The sequence below is a fragment of the Pongo abelii genome, chromosome 11, assembly GCF_028885655.2.
Source record: "Pongo abelii isolate AG06213 chromosome 11, NHGRI_mPonAbe1-v2.0_pri, whole genome shotgun sequence".
Taxonomy (NCBI): domain Eukaryota; kingdom Metazoa; phylum Chordata; class Mammalia; order Primates; family Hominidae; genus Pongo; species Pongo abelii.
Genome location: NC_071996.2, coordinates 64,281,414 through 64,308,766, shown reverse-complemented (window position 1 = coordinate 64,308,766; position 27,353 = coordinate 64,281,414). Strand labels below are relative to the sequence as shown.

The window sequence follows — 27,353 nt, the reverse complement described above, 5'->3', positions numbered from 1 at the left end:
AAATAAATAACATAGAAAAATTTGCCTAAAGAATAAAGATCTCAGCCTTTTAGCAGACTCTACTGGAATCTGTAGCCACATCAAAAAAAAATACCATTATGAGAGTGAAATCAGAACCCACAATAGTGAGAAGATATTTAAAACACATAAAACTAATGAAGGACTTATTTCCATAACATGTAAAGAACTTCTACACATCAATAAAAGTCCATTAAAAATATGACTTTACTAGGCACTTCCTAGAAGAGAATATCCAAATGGCCAAAAGTATATGCAAAGTTACTCAATTGCATTGGTAATCAAGAAATATAAATTAAAACAATGAGACATAATTACATACCTTAAGAGAATGGCTAATGTTAAAAGAATGGAATTACCAAGTGTTAGTAAGGATGCAAAAAAGCATAAGTTCTCATACTTTATTGGTGGGAATGTAAATATGTACCCCAATTTTGGAAATCTATTTGGCATTATCTACCAAAACTGAAAATATGCATGCCCTATGACTCAGCAATAGATAATTTCATTCATCGGTATGAGAAATGCATATGTATACCAAAAGACATATAGAAAAATGTTCACAGCATTATTATTTGTAGTAGCTCCTAATTGTATACGATCCAAATGCCCATCAATAGTAGAATGCATACATACCGTGCATATAGAAGCATATTAATATACTATACAATAATGAAAATGAATAGGCTGAAGCTACATCAAAAACATTGGTGAATTCCATAAACAGAACACTGAGCAATTAATTCCTCTTTTATGATTTCATTTATATAACGTTCAAAAACAAGCAAAATACCCAGTGTAAAAAGAAAGGCCAGAGATTCTTTTGAGGAGGATGGAAAACCTAATGACTGGTAATGAGCAAAAAGTGAGTTTCTAGAGTGCCAGCCAAGGTGGTAGTTACACAGATGTTTTGGTGTGATAATTCATTGGGTTTTAGATGTATGTTTCTATGCTTTAATACTTGTGAATGCTTGTCCTATACTTTACAATAAAATACATTTGTAAAAACACCTTGCTATTCTCATATAGCACCTAATTGGTCATTTAAATAGGAACAGGAAGCCACTGCCCATCAAAAAATAGCTCTTTGAGGTCATGTTTTCTATATTTGCTTCATTTCTCCTAAAGTGTGTGCACAATTTACCACCTAAGACTGGCAAAATCCTATTATAATTCCAGGACTGTGTTAATTTATTCAGTATCTTTGTGTACCATATTTTAAACATGCGTTTAATAGTCTGTATCTTTTAGATTTATTTCTACTTCTTATAGATTAGCTAATTGCAATGGGCATAATCCTATGATCTTTCCTATTAGATTCTTTTCTGGGAGGTTGAAGAAAAAAATAAACGTTGAAGTGTTACAAATTTCCCTCATCATCTTTCATATTTTCACTGACTTCAAGCTTATGCTTCAAACTTACCAATTTAAAGCAGCTCATCCTTGTTCCCAGTTGAAAATATAATTTCAAATTATACAAAGTGAATAGAAGATGACATTAAAAATAACAAATGTGGGCTGGATGCGGTGGCTCATTCCTGTAATCCCAGCACTTTGGGAGGCTGGTGCGGGTGGATCACGAGGTCAGGAGTTCGAGACCAGCTTGGCCAACATGATGAAACCCCGTCTCTACTAAAAATACAAAAAATTAGCTGGGTGTGGTGGCAGGTGCCTGTAATCCCAGCTATTCAGGGGGCTGAGGCAGGAGAATCACTTGAACCCGGGAGGCAGAGGTTGCAGTGAGCCAAGACTGTGCCACAGCACTCCAGCCTGGCCAACAGAGTGAGACTCTGTCTCAAAAAAAAAAAAAGTGAAATTTTAGCAGCTTTCTGTTACTGGAGAGTTGATTGCAATAGGAAGGAGAATTAATTAATCATCATCACATTCATATACACAAATTAATATATTTATCATATTTATTAAGTACAGTAGCCAAAGTAGGTTGAACTTATTTGTGGGCATTAAAAGTTTTTTGTATGAGCAAAACATCAACACCACCACTACCACACAGACCAAAAGCCGGTCTCTCTTTAGACTCACCTAGGAATCACAGCCCAACCATGACATATGGTAGGCTGCAACCAGTAATTGTTTTCATATGATGTAAGCATAAACTCTTCCATCTATATTAAAGGCCTATTCTTTTACCTGAATGCAACACTAACGCAACTAGGATGTTTTAACAACACTGTATTCTATGATTGGGTTTTATAATAAAGTAGGATTCTGCTGATGTTGCTTATACATTGGAGTAATAAAACTTTTTAAGAGTGCCCAAATTCCAATCAATAGAAAAAGAGGGAATCCTCCCTAACTCATTTTATGAGGCCAGCATCATCCTATACCAAACCCTGGCAGAGACACAACAAAAAAAGAGAATGTTAGACCAATATCCTTGATGAACATTGATGCAAAAATCCTCAATAAAATACTGGCAAACCGAATACAGTAGCACATCAAAAAGCTTATCCATTATGATCAACTGGCCTTCATCCCTGGGATGCAAGGCTGGTTCAACATACGAAAATCAATAAATGTAATCCAGCACATAAACAGAACCAAAGACAAAAACCACATGATTATCTCAATAGATGCAGAAAAGGCCTTTGACAAAATTCAACAGCCCTTCATGCTAAAAACTCTCAATAAATTAGGTATTGATGGGACATATCTCAAAATAATAAGAGCTATCTCTGACAAACCCACAGCCAATATCATACTGAATGGGCAAAAACCGGAAGCATTCCCTTTGAAAACTGGCACAAGACAGGGATGCCCTCTCTCACCACTCCTATTCAACATAGTGTTGGAAATTCTGGCCGGGGCAATCACGCAGGAGAAGGAAATAAAGGGCATTCAATTAGGAAAAGAGGAAGTCAAATTGTCCCTGTTTGCAGATGACATGATTGTATATCTAGAAAACCCCATTGTCTCAGCCCAAAATCTCCTTAAGCTGATAAGCAACTTCAGCAAAGTCTCAGGATACAAAATCAATGTGCAAAAATCACAAGCATTCTTATACACCAATAACAGACAAACAGAGACCCAAATCATGAATGAACTCCCATTCTCAATTGCTTCAAAGAGAATAAAATACCCAGAAATCCAACTTACAAGGGATGTGAAGGACCTCTTCAAGGAAAACTACAAACCACTGCTCAATGAAATAAAAGAGGATACAAACAAATGGAAGAACATTCCATGCTCATGGGTAGGAAGAATCAATATCATGACAATGGCCATACTGCCCAAGGTATAGATTCAATGCCATCCCCATCAAGCTACCGATGACTTTCTTCACAGAACTGGAAAAAACTACTTTAAAGTTCATATGGAACCAAAAAAGAGCCCGCATTGCCAAGTCAATCCTAAGCCAAAAGAACAAAGCTGGAGGCATCAAACTACCTGACTTCAAACTATACTACAAGGCTACAGTAACCGAAACAGCATGGTACTGGTACCAAAACAGAGATATAGACCAATGGAACAGAATGGAGCCCTCAGAAATAATGCCACATATCTACAACTATCTGATCTTTGACAAACCTGACAAAAACAAGAAATGGGGAAGGGATTCCCTATTTAATAAATGGTGCTGGGAAAACTGTCTAACCATATGTAGAAAGCTGAAACTGGATCCCTTCCTTACACCTTATACAAAAATTAATTCAAGATGGATTAAAGACTTAAACGTTAGACCTAAAACCATCAAAACCCTAGAAGAAAACCTAGGCAATACCATTCAGGACATAGGCATGGGCAAGGACTTCATGTCTAAAACACCAAAAGCAATGGCAACAAAAGCCAAAATTGACAAATGGGATCTAATTAAACTAAAGAGCTTCTGCACAGCAGAAGAAACCACCATCAAAGTGAACAGGCAACCTACAGAATGGGAGAATATTTTTGCAACCTACTCTTCTGACAAAGGGCTAATATCCAGAATCTACAATGAACTCAAACAAATTTACAAGAAAAAAACAAACAACCCCATTAAAAAATGGGCAAAGGATATGAACAGACACTTCTCAAAAGAAGACATTTATGAAGCCAAAAGACACATGAAAAAATGCTCATCATCACTGGCCGTCAGAGAAATGCAAATCAAAACCACAATGAGATACCATCTCACAGCACTTAGAATGGTGATCATTAAAAAATCAGGAAACAACAGGTGCTGGAGAGGATGTGGAGAAACAGGAACACTTTTACACTGTTGGTGGGACTGTAAACTAGTTCAGCCATTGTGGAAGTCAGTGTGGCGATTCCTCAGGGATCTAGAACTAGAAATACCATTTGACCCAGCCATCCCATTACTGGGTATATACCCAAAGGATTATAAAACATGCTGCTATAAAGACACATGCACACATATGTTTATTGCAGCACTATTCACAATAGCAAAGACTTGGAACCAGCCCAAATGTCCAACAATGATAGACTGGATTAAGAAAATGTGGCACATATATACCATGGAATGCTATGCAGCCATAAAAACTGATGAGTTCATGTCCTTTGTAGGGACATGGATGAAGCTGGAAACCATCATTCTCAGCAAACTATCACAAGGACAAAAAACCAAACACCTCATGTTCTCACTCATAGGTGGGAATTGAACAATGAGAACACAGGGACACAAGAAGGGGAACATCACACACTGGGGACGGTTGTGGGGTGGGAGGAGTGGGAAGGGATAGCATTGGGAGATATACCTAATGCTAAATGACGAGTTAATGGGTGCAGCACACCAACATGGCACATGTATACATATGTAACAAACCTGCACATTGTGCACATGTACCCAAAACTTAAAGTATGATAATAAAAAAAAAGAGTGCCCAAATTCAAACATTTTCCCAAAAATCGTTTTGTTAAATTGATGCTTGCTTCATACTTTGGGCCCAAATGATTCCATGACTTCACAGATTCATACTGCAATTTACAACATATATCTAGCTTCATAGCAGAGAGACCTGATACTCTCTTAAATTCTCCTTATCCTATACTTCTTTGGAAGTTTAATTCCAAAGAATTTTGAGGCACCTGCAGAAATATCTTCAAAATATTTTCTTTGGAATGCTTCCAAGTAAAATAACTATTTCTTAAGTAGACAGAAATTTTCTTTAATGCCTTCAGCATGGAAATATCATATATTCTCACTATGCAGAATATCAAAACCCAAATCAGATAGGATGGTGTTTAGGGTTTGGTTGAAGTCTCTGTGTGTGACTGAGTACTTATTATAGCAAATAAACTGAGTGTGGAATAAGGATGAAGGCAGAAGATTTGTACTAGAGAAACTGAAAAAAGTGAAATCTAGAAAGTTCCATTGCTTAGAAACCACCAAATGTCAAACATTTGTCGCTGATAAACCACATTTAGGTCTAAATGTCAGTAAAGATACTCAGATGATTGAAGAAGGAAAAAGGTAGGTGGCATCCAAAAACAGTGGCTAAAATATAAGAGGGAGAATCTGGGCCACCAGACTTATTTCCAAGTTTCACCAAATTGAGAGGCAGAAGCTTCTCAGAATCTGATTCTTGGTCAATTATTTAAGTGGTTATTAAATAATTTCGGGTACTTTTTAAAAATACCAGTACCTAGGGAAACATCCAAGATTAATTAAATGAAAATCCCTGAGGTTGAAGCCTAGCATCAACAATTTTTTAAAAGCTTCTCAGGTGATTCCAATGTGCCAGAAGGTTTGATAAGTAATGTTCTAGAGCATTGCTTGTCGTCAAATTTTAAGATTCATATATGTTACTGTATTAGTCTGTTTCACACTGTGATAATGAACTTCCCTGAGGCTGGGTAATTTATAAAGGAAAGAAGTTTAATTGTCTCACAGCTCCACATGCCTGGAGAGGCCTCAGGAAACTTACAATCATGGCAGAAGTAGAAGTAGGCACCTTCTTCACAAGGCGGCAGAAGAGAGAGCGAGCAAAGAGCTGGGAACACTGCCTTATAAATCCCTCAGATCTCATAAGAACTCACTCACCATCATGAGAACAGTATGGGGGAAACCGCCCCCAAAATCCAATCACCTCCCTCCTTGGACACATGGGGATTACAGGTCACTCCCTCAACACACGGGGATTACAAATGGAGATGAGATTTTGGTAGGGACACAGAGCCAAACCATACCAGTTACCTAAATATATTTTTAGTGTACAGGTCCTGACTCAAGAGGTCTGGATGGGGCCTGAGATTCTGCATTTCTGGCAAGTTTAAATTTAATGCTAATATTGTTGGCTTTATACTTTGTTTGAAGTAGAAATTTATTTTTACTATTTTTGTTGTAAAATAAAAGGTTTATTTATTAAATAACTTTTAAAAGCTAGCAGTACAACTTTATGTTTGGTGAGTTTTAAAAATAATTTCAAATTTTATTTTAGATTCAGGGAGTACATGTGCAGGCTTGTTATATGGGCATATTGCATGATGCTGAGGTTTGGGGTATGATTGATCCTGTCCCCCAAGTAGTGGGCAGTATAGTACCTAATAGTTACTTTTTTAACCCTAGTTCCCCACCCTCCCTCTCCTCTCTGGTGGTTTCCAGTGTCTATTGTTGCCATCTTTATGTTCACAACTACCCAATGTTTAGCTCCCACTTATAAGCGAGAACATGTGGTATTTGGTTTTCTGTTCCTGCATTAATTCACTTAGGATAATGACCTCCAGTTGTATACATTGTTGCTGCAAAGAACATGATTTTGCTCTTTTTTAGGGCTGCAATGTATGCCATGGAGTATGTTTTCTTTATTCAATCCACTGTTGATGAGCACCTAGGTTGATTCCGTGTCTTTGCCACGGTGAATAGCACTGTGATTAACACTCATGTCCATGTGTCTTTTGATAGAATGATTCATTTGCCTTTGGGTAAATGCCCAGTAATGACATTGCTGGGTCAATAGTTGTTCTGTTTTAAGTTCTTCGAGAAATCTCCAAACTGCTTTCCACAGTGGCTGAACCAATTTATATTCCCACCAACAGTGTGTAAGCATACCCTTTTCTCTGAAGCCTTGTCAGAATCTGTTATTTTTTGACTTTTTAATAATCACCATTTTGACTGGTGTGATAGTATCTCTTTGTGGTTTTGGTTTGCATTTCTCTGATGATTCGTGATATTGAGCATTTCTTCATATGTTTACTGGCTGCTTATATGTCTTCTTTTAAGAAGTGTCTGTTCATGTCTTTACCCACTTTTTAATCAAGCTGATTTTTGGTTGTTGAGTTGTTTAAGTTCCTTATAGATTCTGGATATTAGACCCTTGATGAACCAAATTTAAATAGCAAAGTTTCCAGAACAGTGGATATCAACCTTCTGCGGAGCTATCAACAGCTCCACAGAAGAATCACCTGGGGGTACTTTTCAAAAAATACTCATGCTTAGGCCCCAGGTACAGAGATTCTGGTTGGTGTAAGGGTTGAGCATTAGTACGGCTTTAGAACTCTCAAATGCAGTCAATATTGAGAACTGCTGTTCTAGAAAAACTGGCATAATGCATCCAGTTAGGGAAAAACAAAGAAGAAGAGGCACAGGAAACAAACAAATGATAAATACAGCTTATTTTTATTTGCTCACAAAATACTTGTAAGATGATATAAATATATTTTCTCAAATACTAGAAAATGATGAAAACTCATCATTAGAGCATAGCCCTACAGATAATCCATTCCTGGAGTCTAAGAGGGCATCTCTGCTAACTATAAGCAGATGGAACTTGAATGAGAAAAATATGCCAAATTGTCATTTTTTTACACTCTAAGACTTCTCCTCATGAAAGAGAAAACATCTGAAAATGCAGAAGATACTTAGTACATCCTACACTCTCAGCCCATCTGCCCATTCTTATGGACAACCATCCTTCTATCATGGTGGTACAGGATACCTAGAGTACTTTTCCTTACATACTCTGCCACCAACAACCATGCTGCCCCTGGCGGAAGTACAGGGCATTTGGATAAGTGTGATGCTTATTATACATACTGTTGGAAACATGGAGCATACTGACAGCAGCCTCATTAAGCAATCTTAGGATATAGCTGGGTAGATATAGCAGGAATCTACCTTGCCTTGTTTAAAAATGAGAAAAAAAAAGGAAAAAACTTGGGAGTCCGTAAAAAATACTAAAAATCAATGGAGAGTAAAAATAATCTGACAGTCCAAAGGAAAAGCATAGCTCTGAAAATTATCTACTTTAGGATAAAAAGAAAACATCCAGAAATCACTGGGGACACACTCTACCAACCAGAAAAAAAAATAAAAAGTATTCAGGAAAGGACAGGCTAAAATGTAAAGAAAATAGGATGAAATAAGAAAGAAATTCATGAAAACCAAAAATGCAACAGCAAAATCAAAACTCATAATAAAAGTAGGAAAATGCAGAATTTATACTGCAGATAATCAAATGGTAATATAAAAGACTAACATTAAACTACAGAGGAAAAGGATACAGAGCAGAAATCAGAAATCCGACGTGTACATGTATGTTCATCTTAGTGCTATTCACCATAGCAAAGACATGGAATCAACTAGGTGCCATTAGGGTGAGGTGGTTAAAGAAAATGTGGTACATATAAACCATGGAATACTATGCAGCCATAAAAAGAATGACATCATATCTTTTTGCAGTAACATGAATGCAGCTGGAGGCCATTATTCTAAGCAAATTAACTCAGGAACAGAAAACCAAATACTGCATGTAGTTACTCATAAATGGGAGCTAAACATTGGGTACTCATGGACATAAAGATGGGAACAATAGGCACTTGGAATCACCAGAGCTGAGAAGGAGGGTAGGGAACAAGGGTTATAAAACTAACTATACTCTGTGCTCACTACCTGGGTGATTGGAACATCCATACCCCAAACTTCAGCATCATGCAACATACTCATGTAACAAACCTGCACATGTACCCCCAAATTCAAAGTTAAAAAAAAATGAAAGATATATGTAGTTAAAATGTTTGAAGAAAGTAGAGGGATATGAGCAAAGAAAGTCTTCACAGAGAGATCAAAGTAAATGGAACAGAATAAAATATAATAGGAAAATGTTCCCTAGGTGGAAAACTATTAGTGTATGAGGGATGGAAAAGTTTTTTAATACACCTACCATTAGGTCAATCTTAGCAATTTTCTTCATTAAGGGACACAGAAAAATGTCTATAAACGTTCAGGATTAAAATACATAAACCTAAAAAATAAAATAAAAATAGACTATAGACTTATCTGCAATAGTTACTGAAGCTAGATATTGAATAAACCAAATAAAGCACTATAGAGAGATATTTAAAATTAAAATTGATACCCAGAACATTTATATGCAGTTAACTTACATATCTGAATGACTAAAGGTGGGTTTGCAGGAGGTTGGAGAACTGCTTAAAATGGTGGAGACTATCATGTTTCAAAGATGATAAGAACAATTCATTTGAAGAGGAAGAGGTCAATTAAATTAGAAATGGCATAAGTTTCCAGAGTGGTGAGAGGGACTAGAAAATAAACATAAAGGAAAAGAAAACTTCCTTATTTTCTTGCAGTTTTAACCATTTAATAGGAAGAAAGTTTGCAGCTATAACTTTTTAACAGGAAGAAAGTAAAATGAGTTCTTTCTGATGATATATTTTCCCTCTGAAGTAGAAAGCAAGATTACTATCAAGTAATGGTGAGAAGAGAGGATGTTGGAAAATGATGAAGAAGGTGAAGAAAGTTGAAAAATAATTATTTCAAATGTCAAAAAAGATACACAATGAAATTAGGAGGAGATGTTGAAGGTCTCCTTGAGTCATAACTTTATAATGGTTACAATCTGCCTTGTTAAATGATGATTTCCAGCAGAGTATATCTGCTTGTGGAGGCAAGGAGAAAACAGAAAAATGGAGGAACCCCAACATAAGTATGGTTTTAAAAGCTAGCAGAAGAAAAGAGATTACTAAAATCAGAGAACAACTGAAAGAAATTGAGATGCAAAAGTCCATACAAAAGATAAATGAAACAGAGTTTGTTTTTTGAAAGAATAAACAAGATTGATAGACTACTAGTTAGATTAACAAAAAAAGAGAAGACCCAAATAAGCACAATCAAAAATGACAAATGACATTACACCCAATCCCACAGAAATACAAAAGATATTCAGAGACTATTATGAACACATCTATGCAAACAAAATAGAAAATCTAGAGGAAATGGATAAGTTCCCAGAAACACAAAACCATCCAAGGTTGAACGAGGGATAATGTGAAAACATGAATAAGCCAATAACAAGTTCTGAAATTGAATCAGTAATTTTTAAAAAACCTACCAACCAAAAAAAGCCCTGAACCAGATGGATTCACAGCTGAAATCTACTAGAGGTACAAAGAAGAACTGGTACCAATCCTACTAAAACTCTTCCAAAAAATTGAGGATGAGGGGAGGCTTCTCACTAACATATTATACAAAGTCAACATCATCCTTATACCAAAATCTGGTGGAGACATAAAAACAGAAAACTTCAGGCTAAACTCCCTGATGAACATAGACACAAAATCCTCAACAAAATACTAGCAAACTGAATTGAGCAGCACATCAAAATCTAATTCACTATGAGAAAGTGGGCTTCATTCCTGGAATGCAAGATTGGTTCGACATACACAATTCACTAGATATGATTCACCACATAAACAGAATCAAAATCAAAACCATATGGTTATCTCAATAGATACAGAAAAGGTCTTCAAGAGAATCCCAAATCCCTTTATGATAAACTACCCTCAACAGGCTAGTCATTGAAGAAACATACCTCAAAACAATAAGAGCCATCTATGAAAAACACACAGCTAAAATCATACTGAATGGGCAAAAGCTATAACTATTCCCCTGGAGAACCAGAACAAGAAAGTGATGCCTACTCTTACCACTCCTATTTAACATAGTATAGGAAGACCTAGCCAGAGCAATCAGGCAACAGAAAGAAATAAAGGGCATTCAAATAGGAAGAGAGGAAGTCAAACTATCTCTCTTTGCTGATGATTATAATTCTATAAATAGAAAACCCTAAAGACTCCACCAAAAGTCAACTAGAATTGACAATTTTAGTAAAGTTTCAGGAGACAAAATCAATGTACAAAAGTCAATAGTATTTCTATACAGCAATAACATTGTATCAGAGAGCCAAGTCAAAAACTCAATCCTATTTACAATAGGCACACAAAAAAATGTAATACATCTAACCAAAGAGGTGAAAGATTTCTACAAGGAGAACTACAAAACACTGCTGAAAGAAATCAGAGACAACACAAATAAATGTAAAAATGTTCCATGCTCATGAATAGGAAGAATCAATATCATTAAAATGGCCATACTGCCCAAAGCAATTTACAGAATTCAGTACTATCTGTATCGAAACACCAATGTTGTTTTTCAGAGAATTAGAAAAACTATTCTAAAATTAGTATGGAATCAAAAAAGAGCCCAAATAGCCAAAGCAATTCTAAGCAAAAAGAACAAAGTCAGAGGCATCATATTACCTGACTTCAAACTGTACTCCATGGCTACATTAACCCAAACAGCATTGTACTGGTACAAAAAACAGACACAAACACTAACGGAATAGAATAGAGAATCCAGAAATAAAGTCAAACACCTACAACAGTCTGATCTTCAACAAAGTCACCAAAAATAACTAATAGAGAAAGGACTTCCTATTAAATAAATGGTGCTGGGATAACTGTCAAGCCATATGCAAAATAATGAAACTGGATACCTACTTTTCACCATATACAAAAATTAACTCAAGTTGGATTAAAGAGTTAAATGTAAGACTTTAAGTTATAATAATTCTAGAAGAAAGCTTAGGAAATACCCTTCCCAACATTAATTTTGACAAAGAATTTATGGCTAAGTCTCCAAAAGCAATTGCAACAAAAACAAAAATTGACAAGTGGGACCTAATTAAACTAAAGAGCCTCTGCACAGCAAATCTCAATAGTCTAAACAGAGCGCTTACAGAATGGGAGAAACTATTTGCAAACCATGCATTCAAAAAATGTCTGATACCCAGAATCCACAAGCAAAATTTAAACAAATCAACAAGCAAAAAACAAATAATTCTACCAAAAATGGGCAAAGGACATGAACAGACACTTCTCAAAAGAAAACATACAAGCAGTCAACAAATGAAATGCAAGTCAAAACCACAATGAGATACCATGTCACACCAGTCAGAATGGTGAATATTAAAAAGTCAAAAAATAATAGATGCTGACAAGGCTGCAGAGAAAACAGAATGGTTACACACTGTTGGTGGGAATATAAATTGGTTCAGCCACTGTGGAAAGCAGTTTGGAGATTTCTCAAAGAACTTAAAACAGATCTACCATTCAACCCAGCAATCCCATTACTGGGTATATACTCAAAGAAAAATGAATCATTCCACCAAAAGGATGCATGTACTTGTATGTTCACTGCAGTGTTATTCACCATAGCAAAGACATGGAATCAACTAGGTTCCATTATGGTAAAGTGGATGAAGAAAATGTGATACACATATGTCATGGAATACTATGTGGCCATAAAAAGAATGACATCATATCCTTTTGCAGTAACATGAATGCAGCTGGAGATCATTATCCTAAAAAAATTAACTCAGGAACAGAAAACCAAATACTGCATGTTCTCACTCGTAAGTGGGAGCTAAACATTGGGTACTTATGGCACTAAGTACCATATTAAGATGGGAACAATAGGCACTGGGAATCACCAGAGCTGGGAAGGAGGGTGAGGAACAAGTAAAACTATACTCTGTGCTCACTACCCGGGTGATAGGACCATCCATATCCCAAACCCCAGCATCACACAACATACTTATGTAACAAACCTGCATACATACCCCCTGAATCCAAAGTAAAAGAAATGAAAGACATATGTAGTCAAAATGTTTAAAGAAAGTAGAGGGATATGAGCAAGGCAAAAACTATGAGCTAAAATATGAATAAATGAATTAGCTAAAATAAACACTTCAATGTCAGGACAAGGAGAAAATGATGAAAAAATATAAAAGAGGGATCAAAATAAATCGAAAATGAAATTGAAAGGAATATGCTTAATGAATGTTTGAAAAAAGAATTTAAATAAATGGGAGAGAAAATAATAGAAAATAGGACATGTTTAAGCATTTTAAAGAACTAATAATATACATTCTCATTAAATATCAACCAAGAAAAACATAAAAGGCATATATGTGTGTCTGAAAATATCATAATAAATGTAAAACTAAATACCAAAATAAAGGAAATGATTTAAATTCATAAAAATACAAAATCAAAATTAACTGTAGAGCAACAATAGATTTTTATCTCCTTTCTTAACATCTTCATGAAATTGATAAATAAATCGATATTATGTTCAAAGTGCTGAGTTAAAATACTTGTCAATTTGGAATTGCATACCTAGCTAAATTATTTTTCACGAATGTGAACAAAACGTAAATTAATTCATACAAGTAATATAAACTAAGTTTAATTCAATTATTTACATCTTTAAGAAATCTATTAAAAACATTTTAAATAAAATGCTGTTTCCTATTAAAAATGAAAATAAAAGAGGCAGTAAAGGTATGAATAAAACTAAAACTTAGAACCTAAGATATTTAGAATACTAATATTACTAAATAGACTACTAGTAATTCTAATGGAATACTAGTAATGCCAAAGTATTCCTAAAACTGCATGCTATGCAATCAGACTAGGATAAACAAAGACAAACTTATGGATAGAAGAAAAGTAGAGGGGTTAAGTAGCTGCACAGCAAGAAAGGAGTGAAGCTGTGGTCAGAGAGAAAGATAAATGAATTAGTGACTTCAGGGATGGAGTGAATATGGATGAGAAGGTGAACTAAGTGCAATGACAGAGAAGGTCATAAGAGATGGGATGGTCAAGGAACTGAGAGCCAGGTTCTCAGTTATGTCATGTACATGGGCTCTCATGGCACTCAGAACCTTTTAACAACTATAAAAACACTTATTGTGGTATTCTGAATATACTTTCAAAGAGAGAGCATTCACAATAGCAAAAGTTTCACATTTGATATGGTTTGGTTGCGTCCTCACCCAAATCTCATCTTGAATTCTCACGTGTTGTGGAAGGGACCTGGTGGGAGGTAATTGAATCATGGGGGCAGGTCTTTCCTGTGCTGTTCTCATGATAGTGAGTAAGTCTCATGAGATCTGATGGTTATTATAAGGGGGAGTTTTCCTGCACAAGGTCTCTTTACCTGCTGCCATCCACGTAAGATGTGACTTGCTCCTCCTTGGTTTCCGCTATGATTGTGAGGCTTCCCCAGTCATGTGGAACAGTAAGTCCAATTAAATCTCTTTCTTTTGTAAATTGCCTAGTCTTAGGTATGTTTTTATCAGCAGCGTGAAAACATACTAATATAGTAAATTGATACCAGTAGAATGGGGTGCTGCTGAAAAGATACCTGAAAATGTGGAAGTGACTTTGGAACTGGGTAACAGGCAGAAGTTGGAACAGTTTGGAGGGGTCAGAAGAAGACAGGAAAATGTGGGAAAGTTTGGAACTTCCTAGTGACGTGTTGAATGGCTTTGACCAAAAGCTTGATAAAGATATGGACAATAAGGTCCAGGCAGTCTCAGGTGGTCTCAGGTGGAGATGAGGAACTTGTTGGGAACTGGAGCAAAGGTGACTCTTGTTATGTTTTAGCAAAGAGACTGGCAGTGTTTTACCCCTGCCCTAGAGATCTGTGAAACTTTGAACTTGAGAGAGATGATTTAGGGTATCTGGCAGAAGAAATTTCTAAGCAGCAAAGCATTCAAGAAGTGACTTGGGTGCTGTTAAAGGCATTCAGTTTTATAAGGGAAGCAAAGGATAAAAGTTAAGAAAATTTGCAGCCTGACAATGCAATAGAAAAGAAAATTCCATTTTCTGAGGAGAAATTCAAGCCAAATTCAGAAATTTGCAAAAGTAATGAGGAGCTAAATGTTAATCCCCAAGACTATGGGGAAAATGTCTCCAGGGCATGTCAAAGGTCTTTATGGCAGCCCCTCCCATCACAGACCCAAAGGCCCAGGAAGAAAAAGTGGTTTTCTCAGTCAGGCACAGGGTATCCATGCTGTGTGCAGCCTAGGGACTTGGTGCCCTGTGTTTCAGCTGCTCCAGTCATAGCCAAAAGGGACAATGTAGCGCTCAGGCTGTGGCTTCAGAGGGTGCAAGCCTCAAGCCTTGGCAGCTTCCACGTGGTGTTGAGCCTGTGGGTGTACAGAAGTCAAGAATTGGGGTTTAGGAACCTCTGCCTAGATTTCAGAGGATGTATGGAAATGCCTGGATGCCCAGGTAGAAATTTGCTTCAGGGGCAGGGCCCTCATGGAGAACCTCTGCTAGGGCAGTGCAGAAGGGAAATGTGGGGTTACAGCCCCCACAGAGTCCCTAATGGGACAACACCTAGTGGAGCTGTGAGAAAAGGGCCACTGTCTTCCTGACTGCAGAATGGAAGATCCACTGACAGCTTGAATAGTGTGTCTGGAAAAGCAATAAGACACTCAACGCCAGCCCATGAAAGCAGCCAGGAGGGGGGCTATATCCTGCAAAGCCACGAGGGTGGAGCTGCCCAAGACCATGAAAACCATCAGCGTGACCTGCATGTGAGACATGGAGTCAAAGGAGATCATTTTGGAGCTTTAAGATTTGATTGCCTTGCTGGATTTTGCACTTGCATGGGGCCTGTAGCCCCTTTGTTTTGGCCAATATCTCCCATTTGGAATGGCTGTATTTATCTAATGCCTTTACCCCAGTTGTATCTAGGAAGTAACTAGCTTGCTTTTGATTTTACAGGCTCTTAGGTGGAAGGGACTTGCCTTATCGCAGATGAGACTTTGGACTATAGACTTTTGAGTTAAAGCTGAAATAAGTTAAGACCTTGGGGGACTGTTGGGAAGACATGATTGGTTTTGAAATGTGAGGACATGAGATTTGGGAAGGCCCAAGGGTGGAACGATATGGTTTGGCTGTGTCCTCACCCAAATCTCATCTTGAATTTCTACGTGTTATGGGAGGGACCCAGTGGGAGTTAATTGAATAATGAGGGCAGGTCTTTCCTGTGCTTTTCTTGTGATAGTGAGTAAGTCTCATGAGATCTGATAGTCATTATAAAGAGGAGTTTTCCTGCACAAGCTCTCTTTGCCTGCTGCCATCCATGTAAGACATGACTTGCTTCTCCTTGCCTTCCACCATGATTGTGAGGCTTCCCCAGCCATGTGGTACTATAAGTCCAATTAAACCTCTTTTTTTTTTTTTGGTAAATTGTCTAGTCCAGGAATGTCTTTATCAGCAGTGTGAAAACGGACTAATACAACATCCTAAGACTGAAACTTGGGCACTATCAGTAAAAGTGCAAATGGGAACTAAATTAAGGCATTTTGCCCTGGATTTTCAAACCACTTTGAGTAATGATGATTATTTGTATAAATTATCAAGAGTTTTTGAGCTTTACTCAATTGTATTTCCTATATCATAAATCTTCATCAATTCTCAGCTTCTCAAAGCAAATATATAAGAGAAAAACAAAGATCAAGCTTTATCTCTCCCACTTCTCTCCAACCTGCCCAAAGTCTTTTATAAAAGTATAAACAATTTTATGAGTATAAGGTATTACTCCTAATCATAATTGTATAAGCAAGTATATTACAATAATTAACTTAATAAAAACAAGGAGAAGGATTCTTACCAAAAGAAGGTGACTCCCTTCCATCCTCTAATCCTGAATCTCTTTCTCTGTCTCTCTTTCTGTGTTTATGACCACGATGCCTGTGACGTCGATGGCTTTTTCTTCCTCCCAAGGGCACATGTACTCCAATAAACAGTGTTCGATGACCTTCATTAGGAAGCAAACCCACAAATTAAACTCTGAATTATTCCAGAGCACAGATATGATGATTTACATGTTAATGGAGACTCAATTTAATTTAATTCAGCAAGTCATTTTTGATGTTTATGATACGTAAAGCTTGGAGCTTGGCACTGTCTTTTGGCATTTTACCTAATTAAGTGTACCATAGCTCTATCACAAACATGTATAACACTAATTATTTGGTTAAATATTTTGCAATCATCACTGTCTTTATAATCTCTATGTATCTATTCCCCATGCTTAATTATACTCTTCTCATTAGAAAAAAATTGTTTTATTTTCTCTCTACCTTCAGACAATTGTGTTATCTCATTAAATCCCTTCCCTTCACGGTTAAGTGTTTTTAAAAAATCACTATCTCTAATAAAACAGATTTTGCTAAGGTCTATGTTAATGCCAAATCCCACAGAGGTTTTTCTGTTTTCCTATTTCTATATATTACACTTGATATTGGCCACTTATTATACTTAATAAAAGTCCCAAGGCACAAGAGTTGTGACTCTGGCATATTGTTATAATTGTTCAATTTTATTATTAGCTACTGTTAATCTCTTACTGTGCCTAATTTATAAATTAAATTTTATCATAGGTATGTATGCAAAGGAAAAACACAGTATACATAGGGTTTGGTACTATCTGAGGTTTCAGGCATCTTTTGGGGGTCTTAGAACATATCCTCTACAGATAAAGTGGAACTACTGGAAAAAGAAATGAGCTGTCAACCACAAAAAAGACATGAGAGAACTATTAATGCATATTGCTAGGTGAAAGAAGACAGTTTTAAAAGCTATATACTGCATTATTCCAACTAGATGACATTCTGGAAAAGCTAAAACTATAGAGACAGTAAAAATATCAGCAGTTGTCAGGACTTCAGGGAGAAGGTATAGGGATGAACAGGTGGAGCACAGGGCATTTTTAGGGAAGTTAAACCATCCTTGATACTGTAATGATAGACACATGTCATTAAACATTTGTCCAGACCAACAGAACTGTATAACACAGAGTGAACCCTAACATAAACTATGGACTTTGGTTGATAATAACCTATTAATGTTGGTTTATCAATTGTAACAAATGTACCGCACTAATGTAAAATGTTAATAAGAGGAGAAATTGTGTGCAGCAGGGAGAGGAAATATATAGGAACTGTCTGAACTTTCTGTGCAGTATTTTTATAAACTTAAAATTGATCTAAAAAATAAAGCCTATCCAACAAAGTTAACATTTGTAGCTATACAAAAATTTATGAGGAAGCAAAAGTACAAGCAAACAAAGGGATATTTGTGTCACCAAGTAGATTATGTATATGAGCGTTGTATCAGGGAAAAAACCTCTAAAGAAAACATTAAAATACTAGGTTAAAAAAAAATCTTACTTTCTCAAGTGCCAAAGTATACAAAATATTATAATGGCAATACTGTTGATGAAGGCTTATGTCCCCCGAGGTTTATATTTTAAAGTCCCAACCCCAAATGTGACTATACTTAGAGATAGGGCCTTTATAGAGGTAATTAAGGTTAAATGAGGCCATAGGAGTGGGGCTGGATCCATCCAATTAGTGTTCTTAAGAGAAGAAACACCAAAGAGCTACCTCTCTTGCTCTCTCTCCAAGCACGCAAAGAGGTAACACAATGATGCAAGGAGATGGTAACCACCTATAAACCAAGAGAAAAGTCTTCACAATGAGACCCACCTGGCTAGCCATCTTGATCTTAGGTGTCCCAGCCTCCAGAACTGTGAGAAAATACATTTCTGTAGTTTAAGCTGCCCAGACTGTGGTATTTTTTTCTGGCAGCCCCAGTCAACTAATACAGCAAGGAAGGACTAAAACAAAGCCTTACAATAATAAGTTTCAGAAGACATGTAATTGAAATTGTAAGATTTCTAAAATATCCAATGTATAGCACTTAGGCTGATAGTGTTTCTTTGAAAGAGATAACTGAATCCTACTAAAATAAATTTGCCTGTTTTAATGGATATATTTGTACTTAAATTACGTGATTTTTTCAATAAAACGCAAAAAAGAAAATATTTATTTTTTATACACAGGGCTAAATTACCTCCAAATTCTAGAAGGACTGGAGGTGAGATTGGCATGAAACTATAGAATTAGTTATTCCTCTATTGCTGGAAGAAAACCCGATATTATGTATATTTTAATAATGGATATAAATCTTTTATAATCCTAAAAATAACTATAGATCAATCCCCTGGCAAACTGAAAGCTGAAAAATAGTTTCTACATTCAGGTTTTTGTCCTGTATGGATTCATGCAGGCAAGTGAAAAATTATAACTGGTTCGAGTACCTGATTACAGACAATTAAAATGCACAAAAAGCCCTTTACCAATAAGGTTCAATTTTGGAAAAAGGAAATAAAGGGAAGTGAATTAATATATATGTGTCTGGTTCTATTTATTATTTTATTGACCACAATATTAAGTTATATTACATGAGAAACAATAGAATATTCATTAAAACATGATCTCTGAGATTGAGTCAAATGCTTACATTCATATCAGTCTGTGTCACTTATATTTATGCAACCTTTAAAAAAAGGTACTTTCACTTTATCTATAAAATGAAAATATTAGTAGCTATATCATTCAGAAAGTGTTTTTTTATCATTCATGAAACACAAGGTTCAAAAAAGTTAAGTCACATTTGAAGTCCCACAGCTAATGAACAAACCTACTTTCTCTCCCTTTAGAATTTAAGACAGATCAACAGAGCACAGGGAATTTGGGGAAGTAATAAGTTGCTACCTCTTAACTGTTGAAGAAAGTGTCAAAAGTGTAGGTGGCAATGTTAGCATCAGTTGGGGAGAATACTGTCTTCTCTCCTGTAATTCCTTTTTGGTTAAAGCTTTCTTTGTTTGAAGTAGAGATGCTACCTGTCAAAATTAGTACTACCTGTGTGATGGCATGTTGCATAGTCCCAACTACAGCTTAAGTGAGGTGTGGGGAGTTGGAGAAAACAGCAGACAGTGTAATTTTGAAATAGAATGATAAGAGAAATAGCAAAGAGCAAAAAAAAAAAAAAAAAAATTAAGAGAGAAGTTGGGCAAAAACAGATTAAGAGTTAAGTAGGATATGAAGAGACAGAAATGATAAAAAGAACAAAATTAAAAACAGAGAAAAATACAAATAAAGAAGAAACAAGTAGAAAAGTTATATGAGAATAAGAAAATGGCCTCAGGAAATATGGTAACAATGATTACAGGTGACACCCTTACCTATATTATCAGATAAAGCAAGAGAATAGACAGTAAGTTTCATTAGTTTTGCAACACATTTAATACATGTGAAGTTACAAGCTGGTAAAAATACCTTTGTTCTCTCCCAACTGCTGAAACCCTTCCAGTGAGCCAAAAATCAATTTTCTAAGTGTTTCCTTTACTTTCCTAGCTGAAACATAAACCTGTCTTTCTCTGGAGGACAATGCCTCCCCTACAATCTCTCAGTGATGGCTGCTTCTCTCCCACAGTTCTTATGCAAGATGGAAAGGTGTCATTCTTGTTCCTGCGACCTCTGGTTGGGTGAGTGGAATAAGCAAAGTGGTATTTCTTTGCTCCATTCTGACATTTTCAGACCATTTCCCCATATCCTTCCTGATATTCTTCAGATTTAAATCTCATGGTCGACATTACTCACTACATACTTTGCCTCATGGTTCCTGTTACCCACTAAGGTCCAGGTAATTCCCACTCAACCATCTGAGCTCTTTGCATACTGTCATTCTCTTCAATACTGCCTTAATTCATAAGATTTCAAAACACATATAGATGATTCTTTTGATATTCTGGCCTTTCAATTCCTTAAACTTTAATCTTCCAATGATCTTTCATCCTAGGCTTTTCATTAGCAATAATTACAACCCCTCCATAATCTCAATTTTATGCATTCTATCCCCAAAGTTTGTAAATACAAGCAAGGCAGGTATCTTTGATTTGTCCACTGATGTATCCCAAATACCTAGAACAATGCTTGACAGTTTTTGGTGCTCAATAAATATCCATTGAATAAATAGATATTTTACATAGAGAGGATGGTTTTCAAGAATAATAGATAGATGGTAGACATAATAATGCATTGTGCTACTAAACACTTTATGAAAGGAATGGAAACAAGCTAATAGCCACAATTTTATAGCAACAGTACTAAAACTGCTAAAATTCATGATTGTGGAACTACAGAGAAAATATTTTCATGCTTCTGCATGGTTAAGGACTTATAAAGCAAGACAAACTGAAATCTGGATTAAAAGTGGACTGAATAGACAGAGACCTTCAGAGATATGCAGACACTTATTTTCTACAGCTCTGTGTTTACATTTCAAAAGAGAACAAAATCCCAGAGCTACTGGTTTACATTTCAAAGGGTTTAAACCGGGACCTTCTCATTCTCTCCCCTAAAGATTTGCTTATTGTATATAAGGGAGATAAGCTTTCTCCTCCTCTTTCAGAAAAGGAGAAGACAGGAGAAGACCATTTACTACATAAAGAGTTTATATAGTAATTCCTATATAAATTCCCAGATTCATAATTTCAGGGCTCCCCTCCTGTGCACATAACTGTGTGCCTTCTTTCCAAGGTGGTTATTGCTATAAGTAATAATAATTCTCTGTCTTGATCCAAAAACCTCATTTGTTTTCATGACAAAATAAATAAACATAGATATTAAAGACCTACTAATAGATTTAGGAGATTTTCTACAAAGATTACATGAGCTAATACAATAAATATAAAATATGAAAGACAATGCCTGTTACATGGTAGACACTAATACATGTTAGTTCCCTTTTCCCTTCACAATGCCAGTGACTTAGAGGAAGGAATAAGAAGAAGGAATGATATTTTCCTGTCCCATTTCATTTTCTTCCTGTTTCTCTCTATATTACCAACTTTTCTAAATCCTAACATTATAACACTGGCCTAAAGAACTAGAGAATCCCCTCAGGTCCTGTAAAGAATAGTATAGAAATAACATTTCCAGATTAATATTACCATCAATTTTTCCAATATCCATAATTGAATTTTTCACCCAGATAGCTATCAGTTGAGAAGGCAAAAAATTCAAGAAATTTAATGATGGATGTCACTGTTCTAAAATGACTTGACAATTATTAATCCTAATCTGATTTACTTTTCAAGAATATATAAAGAATAATTTTTATTTCATAAATAAAGGCCAAAAATTTAATTAAAGGAGGGAGTCCTTTCAAGTGGACATTTCTTAAATTAATAAAATGGTCAACAAAATTAACTTTATGTAATGCAAAAAATCCAAAATTTAATAAAAATACAAAACCATTTAGATAAGAATATGTTTTGAAAACATTAATGAGCATGGAACAGTATCATTAAAAGAAAAGTTTTTTGAGATAAGCAGAGAACACTAGAATTTATTCAGAGTTTATCTGCAGTTAGTACAGTTTCCACAATTCAGGCTCAGAACTAAAAATGAATTGATTCTTTTCTTTTGTCTTGTAAAACCTTATCTAGAATGTCTTCTTCAACTAATACTTCAAACAGTTAACCAAAACTTTTTCCTATAGAATCTCTGTTAGAAAGCCTGTTATAGGCCTTCTGAAGGCCTATACAGAATTCATAATGAATTCTGAGAAAAATAAATGCAGGTAGAACACAGCTGTTGATAAGGAAAAGTCACAGAAAAATGTCAAGGTATTTTCTCTCTTTAACTTAAAGATACATATGTCAATTCAGACAAAATACAGTTTCATCATTAAGAAAATCAAAGGTTTGTATATATGATTTTCTGAGCACAAATCTTGCTAACAAATCCTAGATGTTTGACACTTAAGTTGTGTGGCTATTATTATGTTCAACAGACTCAGAATTATTGAATATTTTAATTATATAATAAGGATCAGTATTGAAATGATTCTTGATGTGACTATGGTCACAGAATACTGAATGTTTATAAAATGCGGTGAGGAAAGGAGATGCATTTGGAAACTGATTAATAATGTTATTAATAAACTATTTCTTATTTAGCTGGGAGGGAAGGGGTCAAGGTATCTACTCTTGAAGAGAACTCTATGTCTTTTGTTTTTGTTTTTTACATGAAATGAATATAACACAACTGTTGCATAATGACTGAGTTGCTACAGAAATTTAGATGTGTCAATCATACGAAAAGGTCAAGTACATTAAGCTGAATAAGCATATAATCTTTAATTCCATGGAGACTCTAACAGAGTCAGAAAACACAAGTCATCATTGATCATACTACATCAAAGCACTCGAAGTCCAACGGAAAATTTCTGCTAAGGGAGAGTAACAGAGAAGCAAAGAGACTGAGAGAATGGGAGTGAGTGTATGTTTATAGCAAAGAGGTATTGTTAGGCTACTGCACCGTTGTTCCTTGTGTTGTTTTGCTAAAAGAAAAAGACAGTGTTAAACTAGTGCTGGTCATAGTCACCTGACCCTGGGAAGGTATTTGTAATCATTATAAAACAAAAGGCTTCATGACTATGACTATTCTAGATAGAAAGTAGAAATCTTGAAAGTCGTAAAGTTGCTCATCAAAAGGGCCACTAACTGAGATTTACTAGTTTAGAAGGTACTGTGGCACATTTTCAAAAATACTGTTTCTTACAAGTTTATAACAGTGTCTTGAGCAAAACATAGCAACTAAATTAACTTTGTGTCTTGAGATAGTGTTTATTTTTAATCTTGAAACATAATAAGCATTTAATACATCTTGAATAAGTGAATGAAACCTAATAATATGTGTTTTCTTAAAAAAAATGACATGAGAACTCCCAATTTTGGTATATTATAAAACAGCTTAATCCTGGACATTTACAGCACTTAGAGAGCCAGGAGTGCAAATCAGTAAAAAAAAACTGGCTATTGAATCAAGCCCAACAATGAAAACAGCAGCAAATAATACAAATTAAAAATACACATTAAAAGCATTAAACAATACCAACCTGTAATGTGGCAAATGTTACTGTGTGGTACCAGCCATCAAATGCTGTAGGAGTTCACAATAGAGTAAAATCAAGGATAACTTGTGCAATCAGTGAAAATTTCATGGAGGATGTAGGACTTGAGTTGCTCTTAGACAATAAGCAGGTTTTACATCAGCAGAGGAGTGAAAAATTTAGAAAAAGGAGACAATGTGAGCAAAAACAGAAGAGCAATTGAGGGGATAATGTGAAGTTCATATTAGAGCAGGGAAGAAAAGGCAAGATGAGATAGAGCATATATTTTTATAATCAGCAAAGCTTGCAATTTCACTATTATTTTAAAACATTTATTTTAAAACATTTTGTTGTTTTAATTTGCAAGGAAGAGAGAGAAAATAGATCAACATATGTCCTGAGATCCTTAAAAAATGAATGCAAAAGAGAAAGTGGTACTTCCTTACCTCCCCAATCTCATCTTAATTAAATTATAAATTCTGAACAGTCCTCTCACTTTGCTTCAGGGAAATAGGTTAGGAAATGAACAAAAAATGTAAAACTAAAATTTTCCAGATTTAGTTTTGGATTATATCAATTTAACAGACATGTGCACATGTAGAAAGTAGCTCATTCTGAAAATTACAGTAATTAAGAACAGAAAGGCTTGCCTGGAAAAACTGAGGAGTTGCTGAGGAGAAAAACAGATTTCCATGAGGAAAGTTTATGAATTTCAACTGTGAAACAATTAAAATATCTGAAATCAAAGATAAAAACACTTGGCATTTCTGTATAGATGTTTACAAATGAAAAATACATACATAATGTGGTAGATTCTTTTAAAATGGCCACAATATTTTAGCAGCTTCTTCCAACAAGAGTTGGAATATATTCCTCCAACTCTTGAATCTGGATCAATGGGGCATTAGCAGATGTGACACAGAGGTTTGAAGGGTTCTTATGCATAGATTCTTACCTACTGTTGCTTCTGGAAGTCATGCCACCATGTAAACATGCCCAGCCTAGCCAGCTGGATCAGATCAGAGACCATGAAGAGAGAAGCCCTAGCTGGCAGTCATCCAGCTGAGGACTTCACAAACCAGCCGGCCTCAGTTGTGAAATCATCAGCTGATTGTCGAAGCAGGCGCCAGCTGATTCACATTAGAAGAACTAACTAGCTGAGTCCAACCCAAATTCACAACCTACAGAATTAAGACCTAAATAAAATGGTTGCTGTTTGAAGCCACTGAGTTTGGAAATGGATTGTGACACAGCAATAGCTGAATGCTAAAATTTACTTGGAAGAAAAAATTTAAAATTATAAAAGACAGATGGACAGGATATAAAATACAAAATTGAAAGTACCAGGAAAGTGATTCAAAATGGAAAATGATGAGAAAATGTTAACTTATGACCAATATCTCAATGGGCAGGCAAATTAAGAATCAAGAATCAAAAAGTATTGATACTACATTGTGATCAATGTTGATAGGAACAACAAATTATGTATAAGAACCTGCATAAAGGTACAAGCTGAGGATACTAGAGAAGGCAAACAAAATCCAAGGCAGAATATAAATAAATGCTGATTCATTTGGCACTTAAGATAGCTATAAGAGTTTAGAGTTAAAAAAAAGAAACTAGCCTTTATAGAAAATCTACAATGTACCATCTACTATGCTAAGTGTTTTATTTATATTTTCTCATTTAGTCTTCACAAAATCTCTGCAAACTGTGGACTTTTTTCCCCAACTTACAAATAATGAAATTGAGGTTCAAAAAAGTAACTTGCCAATAAATAGGTCCTAGAGATCTACTATACAGCATAGTGCCTATAGCTAACAATACTGCATTGTATACTTAAAATCTTCCAAGAGGGTGAATCTTATGTTGTGTTCTTACCACACACACACATACTACTACTACTACTACTACTAATAATAAAGGCATTAGGAAGCTTTGGGAGGTGATAGATATATCTGTGGCTTTGATGCTAGTAATGATTTTCATGGGTGTATACTCCAAACTCACTGAGTTGTATACATTAAATATGTACAGCTTTTTACATGTCAGTCATCCGTCAGTAAGTTAAAAAACAAAAAGAGCAATTCCCCCAAAGCCATACAATCAAGAGACTGAATCAAAATTCAAAATCAGATCTACCAAATCTATTTTTATCACTTATAACTGCCAGTATACATTCTTAACACCTTATGCTTTCTTATAAAACTTTTCAAAATTCCAATTTAATAAAATTATACAATCAGGTGTATAGTGCCTATAATAGGCTGTAGCATGGTCTGTCTAATCATGTTTATATTTTCAGTACCTGGCATATTAAAAGCTCAATAAGTGTTTCTTGAATAAATAAATGAATCTAAAGCCTTTTCCACAGCATTATAAGCTGGAGTAGGCCGAAATAGTCAAAAACAGAGGAGAGAAGCCTGTAAGGAAGATAAGATATGTATTGGCAGGTACAGAAAAATAGCATGCCTTGTGAGGGGAGGCACAGAAACACAGAGGGCCCAGGGACATATATTAACATACTTCATCTCTTTTTATCAGGAAGTAAAAAAATAAATTTTACCTCCTTCAATGTTCATTGCAATAAAAATTGACTTATATTGACATATAGAAACTATGTTTCTCATTTTTCAGTGTTTTTTTTTTTTTTTTTTTTTTTGCAGGACACTTTTGATGAAAACTATGGCTTACACTCTACCGTAGATAACCTGGCAGCAGTGGTGTGCTAGAGCTGGCTTACCCCAGCTCACCAGCGCCAATTACACGCATCTCTTCCTAACTTTATGTTCAGTGAAAACACCTCAGAGGTATAAAATTGGCCATAGAGAAAGAATTTAACCACAAATATTGGAAAATGCTACAAATTAAGGCTATTGAGGAGGCAGGAGGGTAAGGGGGAAGAGTAGGAGGATTAGTAGAACGTCGCTGCCTCATGCCTGGTGTGAACATAGAGATGGAACAACATAATTTTCTTTTTCTAGTTGCTGACAATGTTCTATACCCAATGTGAACTGGTCAATTTACCTTAATAAGGCTAGTATATTAGACTTTTTCTTATATCCATCTTCTTCAGTGTGTCTACCTTAGGTATATTCAATACAGAAGGGCCATAGGACATATCTGGGGCACTTGGGTTATGCCCTTGTGAACTCTTACAGCACTTACAAGTTGAAATATATCTATCACATCCCAAAGCTTCCTAATGCCTTTACTATCATTATTATTAGTAGTATGTGTATGGTAAGAATACAACATAAGATCCACCCTCTTGGAAGATTTTAAGTATACGATACAGTATTGTTAGCTATAGGCACTATCATGTATAGTAGATCTCTAGAACCTACTTATTGGTGAGTTACTTTTTTGAACCTCAATTTCTTTATTTGTAAGTTGGGGAAAATAGTCCACAGTTTACAGGAATTTTGTGAATTCAAAAAGGCTAAAGACAGAAGGCCACTAGAGTTGGCAATAAA

The 27,353-nt window shown here is 35.5% G+C and overlaps 1 protein-coding gene across 8 annotated transcripts in view; it reads right to left on the bottom strand.

Annotated features, from left to right (window-relative positions):
- SLC4A10 (solute carrier family 4 member 10) overlaps positions 1–27,353 on the bottom strand; it is a 365,731-nt gene that overhangs the window by 159,021 nt on the left and 179,357 nt on the right. For all 8 annotated transcript variants that reach the window (XM_054549397.2, XM_063712834.1, XM_024243567.3 and 5 more), the window contains one exon: positions 16,742–16,888. Coding sequence is in view for 7 of the 8 variants with exons in the window: in XM_063712834.1 (XP_063568904.1) it covers positions 16,742–16,888 (147 nt within the window). In the remaining variant the exon portion in view is untranslated. The remainder of the gene's footprint in view (positions 1–16,741; positions 16,889–27,353) is intronic.